General features: G+C 31.7%; 1 protein-coding gene across 2 annotated transcripts in view; it reads right to left on the reverse strand.

Annotated features, from left to right (window-relative positions):
* Positions 1 to 18,031, reverse strand: part of LOC106615756 (non-lysosomal glucosylceramidase) — a 40,597-nt gene extending 22,566 nt beyond the window's left edge. The window contains exon 1 of one of the 2 annotated variants that reach the window (XM_036359953.2): positions 17,368 to 18,031. In XM_036359953.2, coding sequence (XP_036215846.1) covers positions 17,368 to 17,552 — 185 coding nt within the window. In that variant the 5' untranslated portion in view covers positions 17,553 to 18,031. The remainder of the gene's footprint in view (positions 1 to 17,367) is intronic. The other variant, XM_014232091.3, reaches the window with a different exon arrangement.
* Positions 18,032 to 21,417: the final 3,386 nt, after the last annotated feature.

Below are 21,417 nucleotides of genomic sequence, written 5' to 3' on the forward strand. Positions count from 1 at the left end.
TCATTTTACGCTTTCGTCGAATAATGAATGGTAGGTTCTTTCATTCAACATTTTTCCCAGAATTGAAAGTACGCCTCCAATCTCCATCCATCCCAATGACGAGAGTATACAATTTTGGGTTCGGTTTTTAAGTTAGTTTTTTCTTTTGATGGAAAGTGAACAAACAGTATAGAGCACAACTTATATAGGTATATATATATATATATATGGACTATCACCTATATGGTGTGTGAAAATTAAATTAATAATTTAATAAATTAAAAACTCTGTGATCAGAGATACAGAGATCCCAAATGTTCTTTAAGTGCTGATAATACTCATACATAATTCATAATTTTAACCTTACACATACAGTTAATGATAAAAGTATGATAAAATAAGTATATTTAACTCAAAAGTCATATATATACGCATATACTTAATGTGCAAGTATATATATTATAACTAAATCTACTCAATCACTGTAAATTAATTTATAACGCCTTTTATCCAATCGGCTAATTGAGAAGATTAAAATAAAAAATATATCAAAAATCAAGAAGAAACGTTAACTTCAGCTCCAGCGAAATTATAATACCCCTCACAGGTGATTTTGGTATAGCATGAAGTAACAAAAAGAACACAAAGAACTTTATCTTGATTTTGATCGGTCAGATTGTATGGCAGCTAGTTATATATTATAGTGGTTTGAACTGAAATTTTTTTTTCGGAAATTGTTGCGCTGTCTTGGACAAAAATCCATGCCAAATTTCGTAAAGTTTTCCCGTTTATTGAAAAAGTTTTTCATACAAGTACTTGATTCCGATTGATCAGTTTGTATGGCAGCTATATGCTATAGTGGCCCGATATCGGCGGTATCGACAAATAAGCAGCTTCTTATGGAGAAAAGTATGTATTCGAAATTTCAGAACGATATCTCAAAAACTGAGGGACTTGTTCGCGTACATACAGACAGACAGACGGAGAGGGCAATATCGACATCGACTCAGACAAACAAAGTTTAATTCTGACGTTTCATTCTGGGTGTTATAAACTTCGTAGCAAGCATAAAATATCCTGTTCAGGGTATAAAAATTTACGAACTTAAATAGTAAGTACTCTCTTATTAGCAATCCAATTTAAAATTATTACAAAGTTTGTGAACAGCTTCGAAGCAGTCTTCGCTGACTACGGCGAAAACACACTGCTATATTTATACAGAATAAATTAGACCCACCACCGAACCGTAAATGGAACTCTGCGTATAAATATGATAAAATATGCAAAGCGGAAAAAGGAAAACCAGTCGAAACAAATGTGCAAATGTCAGCGAAATTTTTTCAAGCCGCTCGAGTCATCATCGCTGACGTTGCTGAGTGATTACAATTGAGAAAAGGGCGCTGCGACGGCTGAAATCACATTAAAAAGCACTTGTCACAAGTGTTTTTCACTTAATTCAATGCGAGCAAGAGACAGAAGCAGTGGGGCGCGGGCGTAGCGAAGCTACTTGGTCAAGATGGAGAGTATAACGTTGCTATAAAGAATACGCAGCACCGGCATAGATGACGTTAAAACAGCAGTAAAATATTAACACAGCGGGATGTGTCTACTAGCTACCCATGTCTGCAGATATATAAGCATACAAGTATAAAAATATAACGCGGTCGTGACTTCCATCATTGTTGGGTATAGAAAATATGTAAAAGCGGCAGGTTCAACATTTCTTATAAGAAAAAATTAAATGAACTCAAATGAATTGAGTTCGTCCTACCAGCCTTTGGCGCCTAAAGACAGTCAAGCAGTTCTTTGCATGACTACTATTGGCTTGAGTGCGTTTTAGCGCCTAATTGTATGCTATATACATTAATTAAGTCACTTTTTGAACACGCTTGCGCCATTTTATTGAAAAGCATGAATTATGTTTGCCTTTTTTGTGACGCTTTTTAATAAATGATAGGGTCAACATTTCGTGACGTTTTCTTTAACTAATTAGACTGTTGCCGTTGGGGTCAATGTTTGTTGATTTGAAAGTATTAGACATGGAAAAAATGCTAAGGTGGGTTTCATTGCTAAAAACCAATGAAATAACGAAAATTATAGAAATGCAAATAAATAAAAATTAATTTACCCGGGTCCTAACAACAAGCATCAGAGTGGATGACCAACAGATTCCATTAAAGACGGGCGGAGAAGGGAGACAGGCCGGAACGGTTTTGGGAATCGATCTTCGGACGCGGTGAACACTGAAGGCGGATTGTGGATGGATGAATCTGTCTTCAGTCTCGAGCAATTGTTCGAGGACAATGGCAGCAAATGACAAGAACACTGGGTGATAAAGAACATTCAGATTGATTATTTTCCAATCTCTTGCTTCGCCATGTAGGAGACAAAGCCGACGATGTGCTAACCTACGAGTCGTGGCTGAACAGCAGCGGTATCTTGGGTTAAGGATAAGTAGTAATAAGATCTTAGGGACTAATAAAAAGGTGGAACCGAGAGAAGAACTATGGTTATTCTTGGTGGATGTGGTTGATACCCCAATTGCGGGAAGAACTGAAATTTTGTCAGTTGAATGTGGAGTTGCATTGCAACCGGCTTCGAAACATACCACGGTGGTCAAAATGCCTGTCATTTTCAGGGCGCTGATCAACGCATTAATTTGATACGCTGTGCTTTTGAGCGCCGTGAGGAAAGGCTGTCATCAGCAAGTACCCACGATAAACACACCGGCGTTGGCCTATATGCCGCATGACGACGAGGTGAAGCCACCTTCAGAGTTGTTGAGGATTCTGATAGAGGCCAGGTAAAAGTGATCCAACGTCATAATTGGCTCGGATGCAAACTGGTCTGGGGCAGCTCAGACATTACTGCTAGAGGTGAGTAACTTTTTGATTTTATTTATGTCGCTGTAATAATCTATTCAATCCTTTTATAATAGGTAGAACCCTGCGACTTTTGTGATTGTGAGTAGGAAGGACGTTCTGACTGGCACGCTTGATTGCAGATGGGAGAGTCGATCACTGATCATAGATATTTTAGTTTTAGCTTGAAGGTAGTGTGTCTAGCTAGCAAATACTGTACGAATCTTAAAAATATTAATGTGGTTCGGCACTGCAGTCGCGCCATGTAGTGTAGCAAGTAATTTTTTATTAGACTAGTTTGGATGCCTGGTTCTACCGGAATCGCTGGTAACTGCATAGCTGAAAGGCTCGCAAGAAAGAGCACCCTTACCTCAATATCATCAAACTTGGAACGAGTCCGTGATTCGACAACCTCTTACATTCTAGCACTGGATCTGTGGAACTCGTGGAAGCTCGTTGTTTTTCTTGCTTGATTACCTAACCTAAAGTCTTACTATGTCAAATGCCATTACTTTTACTAGTCTATATTTTCGTTATAAAGCTACCTGTGTTTATAAAACACATGTTCAATACAAACCGATTTCGACCAAATGTGAAAAAGATCATAAATATACGTGCATATGAGTATATAGAAATATAATCTGAATGGCAATCATTAGCAAACGCATACACACACACACAAACATAAGCGTAAATATAACGAAAATTTAATTGCTAGCAATTATCCCAAATGTTATTGCGGCAATTAACGAGTCATTGAAATCATACAGTACTGTTACTGGGTAATTAAATTATCAATAAAAAAAAATTAAATTAAATTATTGCAGAACATTTGCAGTGAGAGTCAATCATTCGCGGGTAATTGAATGGAATTATAAATTCAAATGAACAAATTGATTTTATCTAGTGGGATTATATAGATTTAGTGTAAAAAAACAATCAGTAAATATTCATTACTTTGCAGGCCTGAACCAATAACAAGAAGTAAAGTGTGTCTGTATGTAGAATTAAGCCAAAATGAAATAATGATTGACTAGAACTCGAGATCGCAGTAAATGAGGTGCGAGCTTGTTAGCTTGTACTACTAACAAAATAATAACAATCTCCCGAGCTTGAACAGTACACAATAAGATTTGTTGGGATATAATCAACCGATCTTTGTATAGTATAACCGAGGATTATTCGTTCCCATGTGAAGCGAGTCTACGTCACCAGAACAAATCCAGATTTTTTACATAGGACTTAATCTCTCGAAAAAAAAATAGTTTGGTCCAATACCCAGAAAAAAAAGTCGAAGAAGTGCGTATAGTGTAGCCAATTTTTAGTTCCAAATAACATATTATAATACTGCAAACAACTTCAAGCAAGCCCTTCACAAAAAATACTATCTATGATAATAAGATCTCAAATTCTCAAAGTGATCAGCTATGCATGATTACTTTAATATATATATATATATGTATGTATACAATGTGTTAAAACAATAACAATAAAATATCATTTATAACATTAAAATGCCAGCTAAGCTAGAAGCGTGCTGACAAAAATAGAAAAAAGTGTTTATTAGCAAATGGCATAAAGTCGTATAATTATACAGCTATAAAGCTAATGCATAGATTAATCTATGAGACATGTAATCTATATAATCTAAGTGTGACATGATGCAGATAATTTTGTTTGTATTATATTATAATACAGTGGAATGCATTTATTCAAAAAATAAAATATATATTTTATATAATATATAGCTGGTAATATGCAATTTAAATGGTGAATTTAATAATCTTTTAATTGCACAAATCAAATGAATTTATGTCTTATCGCTTGTTTGAGCGACGAAACTCATAAATGTTTTGAAAATTTTTCAGGTGGCAGGTAATGGAATGCAGTTAATATAATATATAACACTGTAAAATATTCCAATATTGAAACATACCGGCTGATCAAATTTGACTCAGATTGAGCTATATAAACTCCGCGGACTAACTGAGTCGATTCTTAGATTGGTACAAACATGACGACGAGTAGAGGACACGAGAGATGCTTGACAACGTAGCTGAGTATGCTACATTAATCAAACGTATTACTATTGGTGACGAGACGTGGGGTTATGAATATGGTATCGAAACTGTAAAATTCCAAAAATGTACCGAAACCAAAAAAAAACAATATTCGCTGAAGGCATGTAAGCGTTAGCATGCTCAGGAGCCTATTTTGAAGCCCCTCATAAAATTCATACAAATAATTTTTTTTTATCAGTCTGGGTCAAATTTGATCAGGTGGTCTTTTTTAATAAGAATTAACTGATAATAATTTATGATCAATTAAGATACAAAATTTGAATTAGTAAACTAAGCTTGTTTATTTTTTATTACAAAATTTGGTTTTCGAAGTAGTAATAAATTACAAGAAAAAAGTTTTAATAGTGTTCCAATGGTAAAAGTACGTTTTTTCAAACATTTTTATTTCGGAGTCATTTTGTGAACACACTAGTATCAGTATTGTAATTCATTAATTTTCTTTAAACCGTGTCTCTTAATTTGAACAACACTGTATATGCGTGCGAGTATGCATGTGCTTCGCAAATAAAATACGTAATTCGATGCAATTTTATAAATAACCCACGAAGTGCATTATGCCGGCAGCTGTTGACAAAGTACATTAAGGTGTGTCCCGCCATACGCCATTGGCAACAACACAACACCATTTTGGGCAGTGATTTTATAAGCAAACTTGTACATACAGAAATGCATGCGTCTGCTACGCTCACACACGTACATATGTATAGATATGTATGTATGAATAAATTCCAGCTAATGTTAAAAATAAATACTTTACGAAAATGCATTCTACAAGTTGCAGTGAACTTTTTACGCAGGGCAAGCGTAGCTAAAGCTACAGGGTGTGTCCGGCAAATAGTTGCTGATTGGAAATGGATTTGCCTTTGCATAAATTTACTAACCAAACAACCAATAAATTTACTTATAGATCTAATTATAAAGTTTGATATCGAAGTTTACAAATAATTTATGTTGTTTTTATTTCAATGGAATTTTATTGCTCAGGGTTTGTATTCTATAATTTATGATATTCTATTTTCGTCCTTATACCATGTAATGTAGATTAGAATTATAGCATCTTAATTTCTCGATGATTATTATATAAATATTATATAAATGCCCCTTTACACCTTGTAAAAATAATCCTTTTTTAATTAACAAAGAACAAAAATATTCTATTTACAATTACCATTATTGAGCTTAGCAAAATCGACAGATTTATTACAATTAGTAAAGAAACGTGATTAAAAAAAAAATCTATCAAAAACTATAAATTTTTAAAAGCTAGATGTTGCACTTTTTTTCTGGTTAGCAGGATGCTGAAAAAAGTGAAAAGTAACCTTAAACAATATTGAGAAAAAAACACACAACTTTGACAATCCGGACCTAGAGTAATTTCAAAATTTTTGTTAGAAATTGTGTTAAGTGTGCGACATAAAAATGTCAATTTCTTTCTATGACTAAGTACAAAAATACTCAGAAATAATTATAAACAACATTTTATCTTTCTTAGAAAAATTTACAATGTAAAAATACACTTTGTAATAGCAAAATGGCTAATAATGGATGGATAATATGAAGCGAATTTCCAATTAAAGATTCCACCTTTCACCGACTAGAATGAATTACTATTTACATTGGAGATTTGAGCTCTCAATAGTGTCTCATGAATCTGTTATTAGAATAATCAACGCAATCGAGTTGTAAAACACAAAATATAAAAAAACTTGAGCTTCGGCCACACCAAAGCCCCATAGGTGCATTGGAAATTTTGGGCAAATGGGTCACACATGAACAAACTCCCACAAACGTGGACCAGTACTAATATCAAAAAAAAAAAAAGAACTAAGTAGCTGAATATTAATCCAGGTTCGTATTACTGCATTATATTCAACATTAATTAATTTTAATTAGTTGGAATAAATTTGATTGAATATTAATAAGAAACCCTACTTGTTTCATAACTTCAATTATAATAAAATTTTCCACTCTCTATAATTACAAAGGGCGAAACTTTATTGCAAGCAAAATATATTTTTATACCCTGCACAGGGTATATTGAGTTTGCCACTCAGAGGGAAACGGCGACCCCATAAAATATATATATAAATGATCAGCATGACGAGCTGAGTCGATTTAGCCATGTCCGTCCGTCCAACCGTCTGTTTATATATATTAAGCAAACTAGTGCCTCAGTTTTTGAGATATCATTCCGAAATTTTGCTCACATTCTTTTCTCCCTAAGTAGCTGCTCTTTTGTCGCAGCCGTTGATATCGGACCACTATAACATATAGTTGCCATACAAGCTGAACGATCAAAGTCAAGTGCTTGTATTAATTTGCTTTTGGGTAGGGTATTATACAATAGCTTCAGTGCTTTCTTGCTTTTTTTTATCAAATATATCAATATGTATATTTTAAAATGCATAAATTAGTAATAAACATGAAGCAAATAAAATATGTATTTGCTCTGTTCATATTACATATATGTATACTAAAATTCGAAATGCTGAGCTTTTTTGAGTTTATGTTTGCTAAGCATCAGATAACTATGTATATTTATATATATATATATTTTGTGCCTCACGAGTTTGTGCCACTACTGCTGCTTCGACAGTTTTGTGCGATTGCCAATGTCAGGCAGAAATCGCGCGCAACTCGACAGTCAGTTTATGACTTCTACTTTGCTTATTTTTATGTAATTCACGCGAATTTAGATAAAGCAAAACAAAAGAGCAATAAAAAAATATTACTAAAGCACATACAAATATACGATGAGCACGACGTGAGCGTGAGCTGAAGAGAGCGATAGGACATATAAATTTATGTTCATGCAGTCACTGAGTCGAAATACAGTTTTTATGGGTGTGCGATGTCAAGTCGACAGCACCTTTGGCGCCAAACATGAAAATTATGTGAGTTTTTCAATAACAGATCAATGTGACTTTCGAAAGTGACTTTAAATAATTTTCTTACTGTAGTTTGTATATAGGATAGATTTTACAGCAAATCAGCTTGAATCATTAAGGGGCAAAACTAGTGTAAAATTGTTACGAAATCGACTGCGTCATATTTCGATAACCTTTAAGAATAAATACTAAACTTTCAGATTGATAACTCAAATAGTTTTTGAGTTACAGTATAGCTGTTTAGTTTAATCAGATCCATCAGTTTATTTTTAAAAGCGCTTTTCTCGAAACAGCATTTTTCGAATTTGCTTGAGTGACCATGGCCCGATCCTATATATACTTTTTTATACAATGACCTATCAGTTTTTTGAATTTGATCAGAAACCAAATTTTGAAAGGCCAAATTTTAAACTTTTTTAAAAACGCCTCCATTTTCTCAATTTTTGTTTTTTTTTCGAGAAGGGTCATTGAACGGACAATATCTCACGATAGCAAGTTCAATATTGAGCACATTATTAATGTGATAGAAACTGATAGCAAAGCAGAGTATAAAATATATTAATTTAGTATGTAGAAGTATGTGCGCTTGGAACTTTTTTAAGTTTTAAAGATAAAAGTGTTCGAAACGTGATAAAATTACTTACATAATATGTACCATATATACAGTTGAGATAGCCTTTCGAGATAAAATTTAACATAATTTAAACAGTGCATTGAGAAGGTCACTTTTTTAAGTTAGGTTACGGTGAAGCATTGTCAATATTTGCATTCACAGTTATATTCACTGAAGCTTTTTCGAGAGAACTTTTAAAATTGGTCCGAAGCAAAGAAACACAAGAACTCGTTTTTAGCGCAAAGGCGAAGTTAACCAATCCATGTTATAAAAATTTTCAAAAGTTCTAAGACTTTATATTTCTCAGTGTATATATGTAGATTTGTATGTACCCACAAAGCAACAGTTCATACATTTTTTATGTAAAATATAGTCAAATGGCATTTAGTGATAAGGTTTCAGGCAGCTTTATCAGGCATTCGCTCCATTTTTCGCAATGAGTGTGTCTAACACTTTGGTGATTACGGCAATTGAACATGAAGTAGACGCGAGTACATACAAACTTACGTACATATATGTGCACCGTATATACCACATTTCCAAGTTTTATGGTCAAACAATAGCAAAGCACATAAAAAAATGCAATAAATAAATATGAGACGCAGCTGGTTCAGTTCTGTGTAAGAATTGGTGTGGCAAAATCAATTGTGGCTCCACATATTTTTTTAAACGACCAAAAACAAAGTACAATTATTATTTTCAGCTGTTGGTTTAATGCCGTAAAAGCATAAAATAAATTATCGACTGATAAATTTAATAGGAACCAGCTGTTTCAACATAAAGCAGAAGCGTTCTTCGACACGTGACACGCTACCAATTGCCGATAAACAGTTGTGCTGGCCTTCTACTTGCCATATACTTGTAAACACTTCGATAATGCACAGGTGTGTTTTTGGGTATATCTAATTTAAGGGACATAACAATGCATATAAGATAAAACATTTAAATTTAAGGGAAGTCTCCCATTTAATTTGTTTCACATTTGTACTCAAAAAGTACTAGGTACTTTAGAGTCGTTTTTCACACGAAAAAACATTATCAAACATTAATTGGCATTTTGTGTTTTCAAATTTACCTCGACGCACTTTTTTAGCCGAGAAAGTAAGTTTATTGGACAAAAATATTTTCGTTAGTATAACAATACTACAGGGTTTCTAGTGGTGGTAAGTTCTTTAGGTCTATAAGAATGTATGAGACCTTGGTAACTGCAATACAATTGACTAGCATGTGTTGAAAATACTTTTTTTTTTTCAAAATCATGAATATTTTTGAATAAATCTGCTCATCTATGAGAGTTTTGACAATCATGAAAAATTTCAAATAATTTAAATTATTGGACAAGTTAACTGCACTAAAGTAGAGTTTTTAATTTGAAGCATAGATATTTTAAAACTGTTTCTTATAATAACACCTTGTTATTGCCTTCATCGAAATTTTCGAAAAGCGTAAGGCAAGCTAGTAGTTAGGCACCTTGGAAAAATAACAAATTATAGAACACGTTTTCTATAAAAGCGCTGATAATGAACAGATATTTTTAGAAGAATATACTGTACTTCTACCAACTGATCAAATTTGATCCAGACTGACAAAAAAAAAACAACTACATTCTTACTTACATCATCTTTACTGTGCCTTTAAAACACGATCTTTTTAAGCCAATACAAGCATATCAACGCTTAATTCAATTTTCCATACACATGCTATAAAGCTCGGCTGGGGAAGCCATCCCAAGGCCTTCAGCGAATTTTTCTTTTTTTTGGTTTGGACTCATTTTTGGAGCACTATTCGCTATATTGTTCGGGAGTTTCGACGTCATATTCATAAACTCACGTCTCGTCGCCAGTAATTATGCGTTTATAAATGTAGGGTCCTCCGCTCGGTCAAACATCTCTTTTGCGATCTCTACTCGACATCGTTTTTGCAAAAAAATTCAGGTCATTTGGTAAGATTCTAGCATTAACACACTTCAGAACCAAAACATTAAACAAAATGTGTTGATTCGATCCGTAAGAGATGTTGAGATTCTCTGCTTACTCCTCAAAACACGTCTGTAACATTTTCAACGACTCCGTAGTCATGATTCCATTGGAAAAACCAAAATTTTAAGCAAACTCGTTGTTAAATTTTTTTCCTTGGCAGAATTTGCCAGACAAACCTTTCGCATCGTAAACAAACTGCTGTCAAATACTAACTAATTGGCATATGGAGATCAAACTTTGCATGAACATAAAAAAGGATGTACCACTTAATAATAGAAAAATATTTGTATCAATTCGACACGCAATTCAAATGTACCAGCCTGCAATCAGATTGTATAAAATCAATTTCTTTGCTTTAATTAAAAATTATATCACAAGCCCACCGAGACTTACCAAGGCCTGAGCAATAGACGAATGAAATCATAAATTTACACAGCAAGTTAACTCACACTAAAAGAACGACAATAAAAGTTGTTAAATTCAATACATTTTTAAATTCAATTAAACTGCAACAGCCTCTGATATTCAATAACCCACACTTAGTTGCATTATCTTATCGTTGTGGAAAATTTCAAATACTTTATTGAATGTTCTTTCAAACACAACTTCTGCAATACATGCCAAATAACATGGTTTACTATACCACTTTTATATGTATACGTATGTATGTATGTTTGTATATGTAGTCGCACATTTTACGAAATTGCATGCTTTACGATGAGGCGCAAATAAAAATTTCGTTTGTTTACTATTTGATTTTCTGTGCGCCGGATATCAAAGCCAATAGGAGTATTTACAAATGAAATAATAACTTGGCTTACATAATACACTCGTATTTGCTTAACTGACTGACTGACTGCCCTAAATACGGTTGCTTACATTGTTCAAATCTCGGTTTGTGTATACATCTGTATGTGTGATTATGTAAGTATTACATGGATTACAGTTATTGTATGGATAACTATTGTATTTGTAGGAGAGTGAGCTGAAGAAGTCGGTTGAAATCAAAACTAAAATTGTTGACATTACTACTGACACATATAAAAACATACATATATACATACATGTGTACACATTTATATATGAAAGACTATGAGCATGTGAAAATTTTAGTAGCTTGTATATATCCTATATTGTTGTAAGCAACTGCTTGTAATATCTTCTGACGAAAAGTAAAATGCCACGGTTTGATGTTGTAAATGACATTTTAATGGATTTATAATTACTGGTAAAAAGTTGCCTTAATTTACACCCACGGAAAATATTATAAATGTAAAAACATAAAATTATTACAAAATATTTAGGTTATGAAGTACTTTGAGTCCTGCTATCGATATAATAGCCGCCTTTGATATGTACTGCTAAATAATTTATATATTATTTAGTAGAATAAAGTTCTCGTAAGAGTCGCTTATATTGAATTTACGTCAGTTGTTTGTTTAATTCGCTGAAGTCTAACGAATTGCAAGCAGCTCAAATAATTGCATATTACACCTGTGTTATGCAAGTTTGTAGCCATATCCGAAATTCGAATAACCTTTAATGGAGAGTGTTTGCGTTTAAAAAATACAATCGGAAGTTAGGTTTGCTTTCGGAGTGAAAGAAAGCAGAGTAAGAAAGAACTTTTTCTAGAGACAATCTCCCCCAAATTTCCGGTTATAAAATATAGTTGGGCATAATTGGTGTTGTATTGATTTTTTATTCAATGAACAGAGTATATTAAGTTTCTAACACTCTGAAAGATCCTACAAAGTATATACATATTATATATGGCATAAATTATCAGCATGACGATATTGAGTCCGTCTGTATATAACCGAACTTGTCCCTCAGTTTTTGGGATATCAATCTGATATTGTGCGAATGCTCTTTTTTCCCTAAGAAGCTGTTCATTTGCTGAAACCGAATATCGGATCACTACTGCCATACAAACTGATCGGTTAAAATCAAGTTCTTGTATAGAAAACTTTTTTATTTGACAAGATATCTTCACGAAATTTGACACAGATTATTGTACAAGGCAACACTATAATCTCCGAACATATTGTACAGATCGGGCTACTATAGCATATAGCTGCCATACGAACTGACCGATCAAAATTAAGATAAAGTCCTTTTTAGACTCTTTTATGCTATAAGAAATGCATCTGTGAAAGGTGAAGCTGCAGCCAAGGTTAACATTTTTGCTTGTGTAAGGTAATGACAATCTATGCTCTTCAGTATATCTTCTAAGAAGTTGCTCAAAATAATGATTCCAATGTACATACATACTTGAGTATGTCTGGTTAGAATTTTAAGCCTTGGTGCTAAGAAGTTTCTAGAAATAGCAATTCCCCAAATAATTCTATTTATAGAGGGACTGAGAAGATTTACTCGTCGAAACGTTAAAATATTTTTCCCCTAAAAGTATTGGATTAACTACAAAGAATTTTCAAAATTTTTTTCGATCGTTCGATTCAAAGTTTTTAAAGCAGGATTGACGAAAGTTTCTAACGGCATATAACGAAAAAATTCTAACTTCGGCGGGTATGGAATAATAAAATATGTTGTATTTAACGTAAGACCAGTAGAAAAAGTTGGTGTTAAAACTACGTTAAAGGCAGTTTTCAGTATATGTTTAGAAAAGAGTTTACATTAAAAAGCAAAATTATATGATTTATGGAGACATAGCATTACATTTTTCTGGAATTTGTTGGCAAGTGAATTAAGAACTGTACATTGAAAAATGTTTTCAACAAAACATCTTCATAACGTAGTAATTTAGAAACCTTGAGTACGAAGTAAAAACTTTACTACTACTTAAAGGCACATAGTTATTTCGGAATCTATACAGGAAGTTACATGAAAAAGGAAAATAAAAACTCCAACCCTTAGACAGCACGAATGCAAACAAAATGAAGAAAGACACGCCATGGTTGCTTTAAACTAAGCCAGAAATGTGTATATGGATACATTAGTGTGAGCCATACTAATATCAAGTTAACGGTGTTTTAGAGTCTTCACCCTGAATCCGTAACAACATGGTAAAGGAAAAAACATAGGTTTTAAGTTCAGAATGCGTTTACCGACGTTATTTCTTTTTAGGGGTTATATTCACTTGCATGTTCTAAAACCGCGTGTTTTTTGTAAAGTTTGTTTATAAGAGTTATTTTTTTTAATAATGTGCATTTTCAGAAGTGAATATACTTTAATAATCGGTGATTAATTCTGAAAAGTTTTGGATACCCTTGATTTCTTAGTCGATCTCCAGGAAGACCACCGAAACAAGGTGTTTGGCTAAAAGGAAGATTTGTCTGTTTAAAATTATCTCACAACTAAGAACAAAAAAATATATAAAAATTACAAAAGATGAATGCATGTAATGATAGAAATATTAGTTTATTTTTTATTTGTTATTAAATGGCGGTTTCCAAAAAAAAAAAATTGTTTTAAAAAACTCGTATGAAAAAATGTACACGTAAGAGTGTCTTAAAAAACAGAAATTATTCTCAAAGTTTTATTTCTTCGATCATTACCTGACAAAGATAACATATCTAAGAAGTTCGTGTGAAAATGTGAAGTCGATCGGTCAAGCCGTTTCGTAAATAATTGCTTCAACGACTCTGATAACAGCGTTTCGAGAAAAATTCCTTTAAAGTTTTGGGAGCCGATTACACGTAAGTTAAAATATTGTACAAACACGCTCATATCTTCGAAACTAATTGCCGGATGAACTTCAAATTTTCGGAAAATATTTTCAAATATATATACATATATACATACATGGAAATCGATTTTTTGAAATTCATAAGTGGATATAACCACCTACCTTATACTTTGATATAAACGACGTATGTATTAAGAACTAGGATGACTACATTTTGTGGTACATTTAAGTTCAAACCTTTCATTTCAGTTTGTTACGAATTTACAGAGCTATAACATGTTTATTGTTGTTAATTTGAATAGCAAAGCAGGAACATGTTGTAGTCACTCGCACACTAGCTGAAGGAACGAAACGTGATTGAAGATATACACAAACACACATACATAAGGCAAATGAAGTTTTCATCGACATCCTGTCGACCAGGCGTCACGTTTGGCCTAAATACCACTAGTATGCTTGTATACTAACACACACCCACACACCTACATATGCGCTACCAGACCGGCGTCATTGTGGGCCGCCTGGTGACGAAGTTCTGGCGCGCAAATACTCTCTAAAGTGTGTGGCTCACATTATTTTATACACGAACGATTAATGCAAACAGGACGCTAGCTAATGTAAGGCGCCTAATTTGATTATTTCATTTCATTCAATTATGCGTTCGTGAGTATGCTTGGTTATTTTTGGACTTTCAACAGTATTTTATAAATATTTATGTGTTTCTGCTTGGTGTAGATATCGGTTTTTTGTTTTCATAGAGTTGTGTTTGACCGAGCTGGTGTATACGCCTAAATGTATGCTTCACAATTTTGTATTTTTGTTTTTATATACAGCCAAAATATACCAAACGGAACAGGTGTATAAAGTAATCAAATAGCACACAGAGGCATATATGTACATATGTATATACACATATACAAATCCACAGGCATACCTACATATAGGTACTTGCATATTTGTATGCATATACGCATAAATATGTATGTATATGCACCTGTAATTCTTCGAAACACTGTTATTTATATTTGTTGAATCCACGCCTGAGTTTTATCAATAAAAAGTGGAAAATAAAACTGCGCGAATGAGTTTGGTAAACAAATTTGGTTTTGCCACACGTAACTTTTGTGTACAAATACAAAGTTACGACGCTGGTATACACAGTAAAATGGCTTTGAGGCAACGCAATCAATAATTTAATTAAGGTATGAAAACCAAATTTTTAGAACATTTTTTTCAAAAAACTTTTTTGAATTGAAAATTTCAAGGGAATAAAAGCGAAACTGTTGTATCAAAGATATATTGATAATTATACATAGAAAAAGAAAGCAGAGCACAAAAAAGCAGCGAAAGTAACAAAAGCAAGAAAAACCGTGAGCTTCGGGTGCACCGAAGCTATGTACATATATATATATATATTATATCTATCCCGTTCCCACGATAGTCGCTCTACGTAACCGGACTGAACCCGGATATTTATCCGGCCAAGGACTGTCAACTCGGAGGAATTCTGCAGCTACAACAACAACAACAATCCTACACAAAAGTTGATTTTGATTGGCAGCTACATATGTATATGCTCTAGGTACTCTACGATCTGAACAATTTGTTCGGAGAATGTAGCCTTGGACAATAATCTATACCGAATTTCGTGAAGATATTTCGTCAAATAAATAGTTTTCCATACAGAGACATGATTTTGATCGTTCAGTTTGTATGGCAGCTATATGCTATAGTAGTCTGATATCGGCGATTCCGACAAAAGATCAGCTTCTTAGTGAGAAAAGGACGTGTGCCAAATTTCAGATCGATATCTCACAAACTGAGGGACTAGTTCGCGTATATACAGAGGGACAGACATATGGCTAAATCGACTCAGTTCGACATGCTGATCATTAATGCGCATATCAATTGGACCGGTGAAGAAAATTTAAAAAAATGTGGCGTAAGATTCTTTGGTCCGATGAATCTAAAATAAATATGATAGGTAGCGATGGAAAAGATTGTGTTCGACGTCCGAATAATGCTGATATGAATCCCCGATATACGACTTTCAAGCACGAAAGTGGGAATATCATGATATGGTTGGATTTTTCGTGGTACAAACTTGAACCGCTGATTTGAATTTGGGAAATCATTGACCGAAGCATACCTCGGTTGTGGTCAAGACTTGGTTACAGGATCAAGGGATCGGTGTTATGACTTGGCTGGCGCCAACTCCGGACTTAAATCCTAAAGAAAACCTTTGGAAGATTGTAAAGGAAAAGTTGGGACCCATTTAACCACAAAAAAAGGAGGAACTATGGCAAAAAGTTCGAGTGGCGTGGTATTCAATACCGACTTCAGTCTAAAAAGCTCTAGTGGAATCTATGCCGAAAAGGTGCCCTGCCGTATTCGCAAATAAATTCTAGCAACAATAAAGTCTTGCAACAAAATTCTAATTTAAGTATATGCTTTTTTTTATTATAATAGTCTACTATTTAATTCTCCATTGAAATTCTTCACATTTCCTTTAAAAGTTGTCTGCTGATAATACTTAAATTTATATAATGCTTTTTTGCTTTTAAAATTTTAATGTTAATACATTTTATTAATCATAAAAAATAATTGTTTACTCCTAAGAAATGTGGTAACACAACAAAAAGTTGTGAATAAAATTTTGATTATACTTTATTGTCAGTAACTGTACTCACACACATGTGTATACTTTAGGGTGTCCGAAGTTTTCTTCAGGGCGTTACAAAGTTCGTGGCAGACTTCATATACGCTGTTCGGGGTACAAAAACAGCAGAGGGACAAAAAGCGGAGAAAGTAACAAAAATAATGAGATATAGATTTATTAAAATATATAAAAAAAAAAAATCAATTACATATTTTCACAAACTTAACATTTTTAAGTTATCTTTTATTAGTATTTAATTTAAAAGTATGATATTTGGAATTAAGTATTAATATTTCAACTTCTAATAAAGAAAAATTATATTAATAAAAAGTTAATTTATGCTTTTCTTGTTTGAAAACATAAAATGGAAATCGTAAAATCATTCAAGACTTCTTATCTTTAATATATTTTATAATGTTTCCCTTTAAAAAAAATTACTTCAAATTGACTGCCGTAACGGCTGCAATTTACTTTCTCTTCTCACTCAATAAAGAAATGTACCTTTACCTGCAACTTCAATGAAAACTAATAATATTTCTATCACTTTTATCAAATAAAGCTGCCTTTCATTCAGCGCATTTGCATATTATTTCGATTAAGAATCGTACATGCATACATATGTACGAGTATCTGTGTATGTACATATAATAGTTGTAATTACCTGCACGCTAACGGCACCAGCGGCAGCGTTTGCCTCAGCGACGGTCGTAAATTCTGATTGCGTTTCTCCGGCCATACATGATCAAATTTCAACTTGAGCCCATACTGTGGAATAGCGGTGATTTCGTTTTGCTGCAACTCGAAGTTTGCACTCACAGAATCCATATTGGACTGCTGACTGGCCATCGGTGACGATACGCAAAATGACGTGGGAAAAGTTACTAAACTAATCAAATCCAATTTGGCCGGTTTATTAAATGGAATAAGCACCAATTGAAATACAAATAATTATACAAATTGCCGTGTAAAGAAATTCTTGGACAAACCACACAAACACACTACACTTTTTTTGCCACGATCAAAGAATGTTGGGGAAAAGCAAAAATCAATTTATCCAGTTCCCCTTTCACTCAAGCAACTTTGCTTTTCATTTACAGTTACTACACTTATGCACATGGAACACATGCACTTCACAACGTAAATTAGACACTTAATTATGATTATCCGGCTTGAATTTGTGTACAATTCTTCTACACTAATTGTTGCTTCACAACTTTTGTGACCAAAATTTTACTTAATTGGGAAATGCACACATTTTCTTAATTCTATCTCAAACAACCGCACTCGTTCAATTCCACGAAAGAACTAAAATGACTTGAAATTCCGTTGCTTTTACAGATTATGTTGCGTGCGAGAGCGCTAAGCAACAACAAAACCAAATGATTTGTTTTGTTTTGAACTGACGTGGAGCACAGTGGGAAGAGCGCCATGGAAAATTTAGAAAGCAAAGGTGAGTGCATGTGTGTGGCGTAGTATAGGTGGCGAACAGCTGTTAGCAGTGTTGCCGAGTTGCCAACTGCCGTTTAATAATATTTGTTGACATATTAACGTGGACATTACTAATTCAGCTTGCAAGAAGTTGATTTGGTGATTATGTGTTAAAAGAAGATAAATAAATAAAAATAATAAAATATTTTGAATAAAAGAACAACTGATTATGTGAAATTCAAATAATAAGACTAAATATAGAAATATGAAATAAATAAATAAATATATTTTTCTTGAATAAAAAAACAAGTTTGTGATTTTATTTATTTATTTTTTCTTTTTTAGTTCACATAATTTATTCTTCTTTTAGTTATGTAAAACAAATGTATATATAAAACAAATAAATAAATATACAAAATAAATAAAGGAAGAAAAAAAATATATATATATTATATATATATGTAGTTTTCATTCTGAATAAGAGAACAATTAATTATGTGAATTAAAAAAGAATAAATAAATAAAAATACAAATTAATAAACGAAAAAAATATATAAAATGCTTTAAATAGCAGAACAATTAATTATGTGAAAAATATAAAGAAATAAAAACACAAAATTAATACATGAAACAAAACATATTTTGAATTAAAGAATAATTAATTATATATAAAGGAAAAAATGTAAATAAATATATAAAATCAGCAAAATAAATATACAAAATTGATAAATGAGGAGAAAAGGAAATATAAATATTTTTTATTCTGCAATATTCAACTTACTACGTTGTTTTGCCACAAAAACTGCGTTTTTTAAATAAATATTTTTTATTTATTCGATTTTATGACATGCATACATTTTTCAAGTTAAATGGTAAGCTTAATATAAATATTTTTTTTTATTTTTATAAAACCAAAAACTATATGTGTATACATATAACTATAAATACTATCTATATATATGTATGTATGTATTATCTTAAAAAAAAGTATTTCTTTTGCTATTGGCTGTGATTACATGAACAACTATGGTTAGCTTAAATATATCAAAAATATTTTTAGCAAGCCATTTAAATTCTAATTATATTTTAACTATACATAAATTTAATTAAAGTAATTGTATTGTAATTAATTCACTAATTTGTATTTACAACGGTTTACTTATATACCTTAATGAGCTGTACAATGTGTAAGGAAAAAGTAGAAAATATAATATATACTCGTATAGGTACATACATATGTATATGTAAGTATGTATTGGTTAGGTATAATTGTGTACATGCTTAAATAAGTAAATTTTGTACGTAACATAACGGTTCTTAGCTATTATAAGTTTTGGTGACAAAAAATCATTTTCAGAAATATTTAGTGAGCTTAAAAATTAAATATATATGAATAAATAAAATTAAAGATCTAAATAAACGAACACAAGTGCAACACGCATACTTAAATTTAATAAAAATAATTATAAAATAAAAAATTAACTAAAGCCTCTTCTTCGAATTAAATGGAAATTAAGAAAAATATATATAAAAAAAAATATAAAAAATTATAACAAAATAAATAATAATAAATAATTATGAATTATTGAAAAATATCATTGATATAATATATACACAAACATATGTATCTGCTCACTTAACAATTTACCTATATACAATGTAATATATGTAGTAAATTACAGTAAACTATACGGGTGCCTAAAAGTATGCTTATCGCTAAGAGTAAACAATTTTATACTAGGCGTAATTACCATAGTTGTATTCATAAAATGCACTCACTGGTTCGTTCGTACGCACATAGCACACACATTTATATATGCAAATGTTTTAAATGATTTTTACTTAATTTAATGCATTGAATACAAGATATATGTATGTAGATTGTTTTAGTGGAAATTCTAAGTATTGGCAATGATTTAAAATGTAGCATTTAATATATTTTGAAGTTCTAAACTGTAAATATGCAGGTGCTTATATATTTAATTGTTTATACATACATATATGCAATAAATTCGATATACTTATATATAATTCATATATAGTCACACACATATAAGTCGTTATCGTTGAAATATTTTACGCTGCCAATCACTTCTATAAAAGCTGAAACTACTGAAACTTTCATATTTCTTTGCAAGTGATTTGCATATCACCTGTATAAAAGCTTAAAAAAGTTCTACTGAAGCTTTCACATTTCTTTGCAAGTGATTTGCATATCACTAGTACAAAAGCGTAAAAAGCTCTACTGAAGCTTTTACACTTATTTATAAGTGATTTACGAATTCGAAGCTTTAACACTTCGTAGCAAGTGATGTGTGTATCACTTGATTAAAATCTTAAAAAGCTCCACTTAAGTTTTCATGCTCCTTTGCAAGTGATTTGTACTTTCATATTTTTTTATACAATTATTTGTTCGCTATTTCTAATTACATATTTGCAATAATTTTCAAATTGCTATAGCGTGTTCGTAAGCGTAAATGCACTATGGCAATGTCGTTCGTAATTTTAACGGCTCTGAAAAGTACATGAAGTTTGATAAAAAGTCGAAGGGAAATATCAAATCAATTCTAGTGAAAAGAAAAAGAGTTACAAAAAGAGTTATGTACTATATTTATTTTATGAAAAATTTCCGTTAAATGGTTTAGTCCAATTGACTTTTTAAGTTAGAAAAACTAATTACAATAGGAAAATTAAAAGGCTGAAAGCATCGCTGCAACATATCATTTGCATACCTTAGCAGATACTTTTATTTACTTGAACATTTTTTTTTTTAAAGAAGCTTTAATGTGTTATGATTTTTCGGAAAAAAATTGTTGTGAGGAATTTTATTATTTTTTTATTTCAATTTTTGCTCGATAAATTTTTAAAGATCTTTCACTATTTTTTCAAAAGAATTGAAAACTTTTTTATAAAAAAAATTTTTTTTGAGACATATTATTAATTTTTTTTTGTATATAGTTATTTTCTTAAAATGATTTTTAAGAGTTTTTATTATGTTCTAAGAAGAGTTGAAAACTTGTTAAAAAAAATTAATTTTTTTTGTAAAACTCAATTTTTGCTCGCTAATTTTTTAAAGAAATTTTGTTATATACTTTTTTTTATTTAAAAATATTTCTGAGACTTTTTTATCTTTTATTTCTTAGAAATAAATATTTTCTCGAATTTTTTTTTATTAATCTTTAAGCAAAATTGAAAACTTTTAGACAAATAAACTTTTTCTTAAATGTTTTTTGAAGAATTGAAAACGTTTTAGAAAAAATAAATAATTTTTTTTTGAAAAATT

The sequence above is a fragment of the Bactrocera oleae genome, chromosome 3 (genome assembly GCF_042242935.1).
Source record: "Bactrocera oleae isolate idBacOlea1 chromosome 3, idBacOlea1, whole genome shotgun sequence".
Classification (NCBI taxonomy): Eukaryota; Metazoa; Arthropoda; class Insecta; order Diptera; family Tephritidae; genus Bactrocera; species Bactrocera oleae.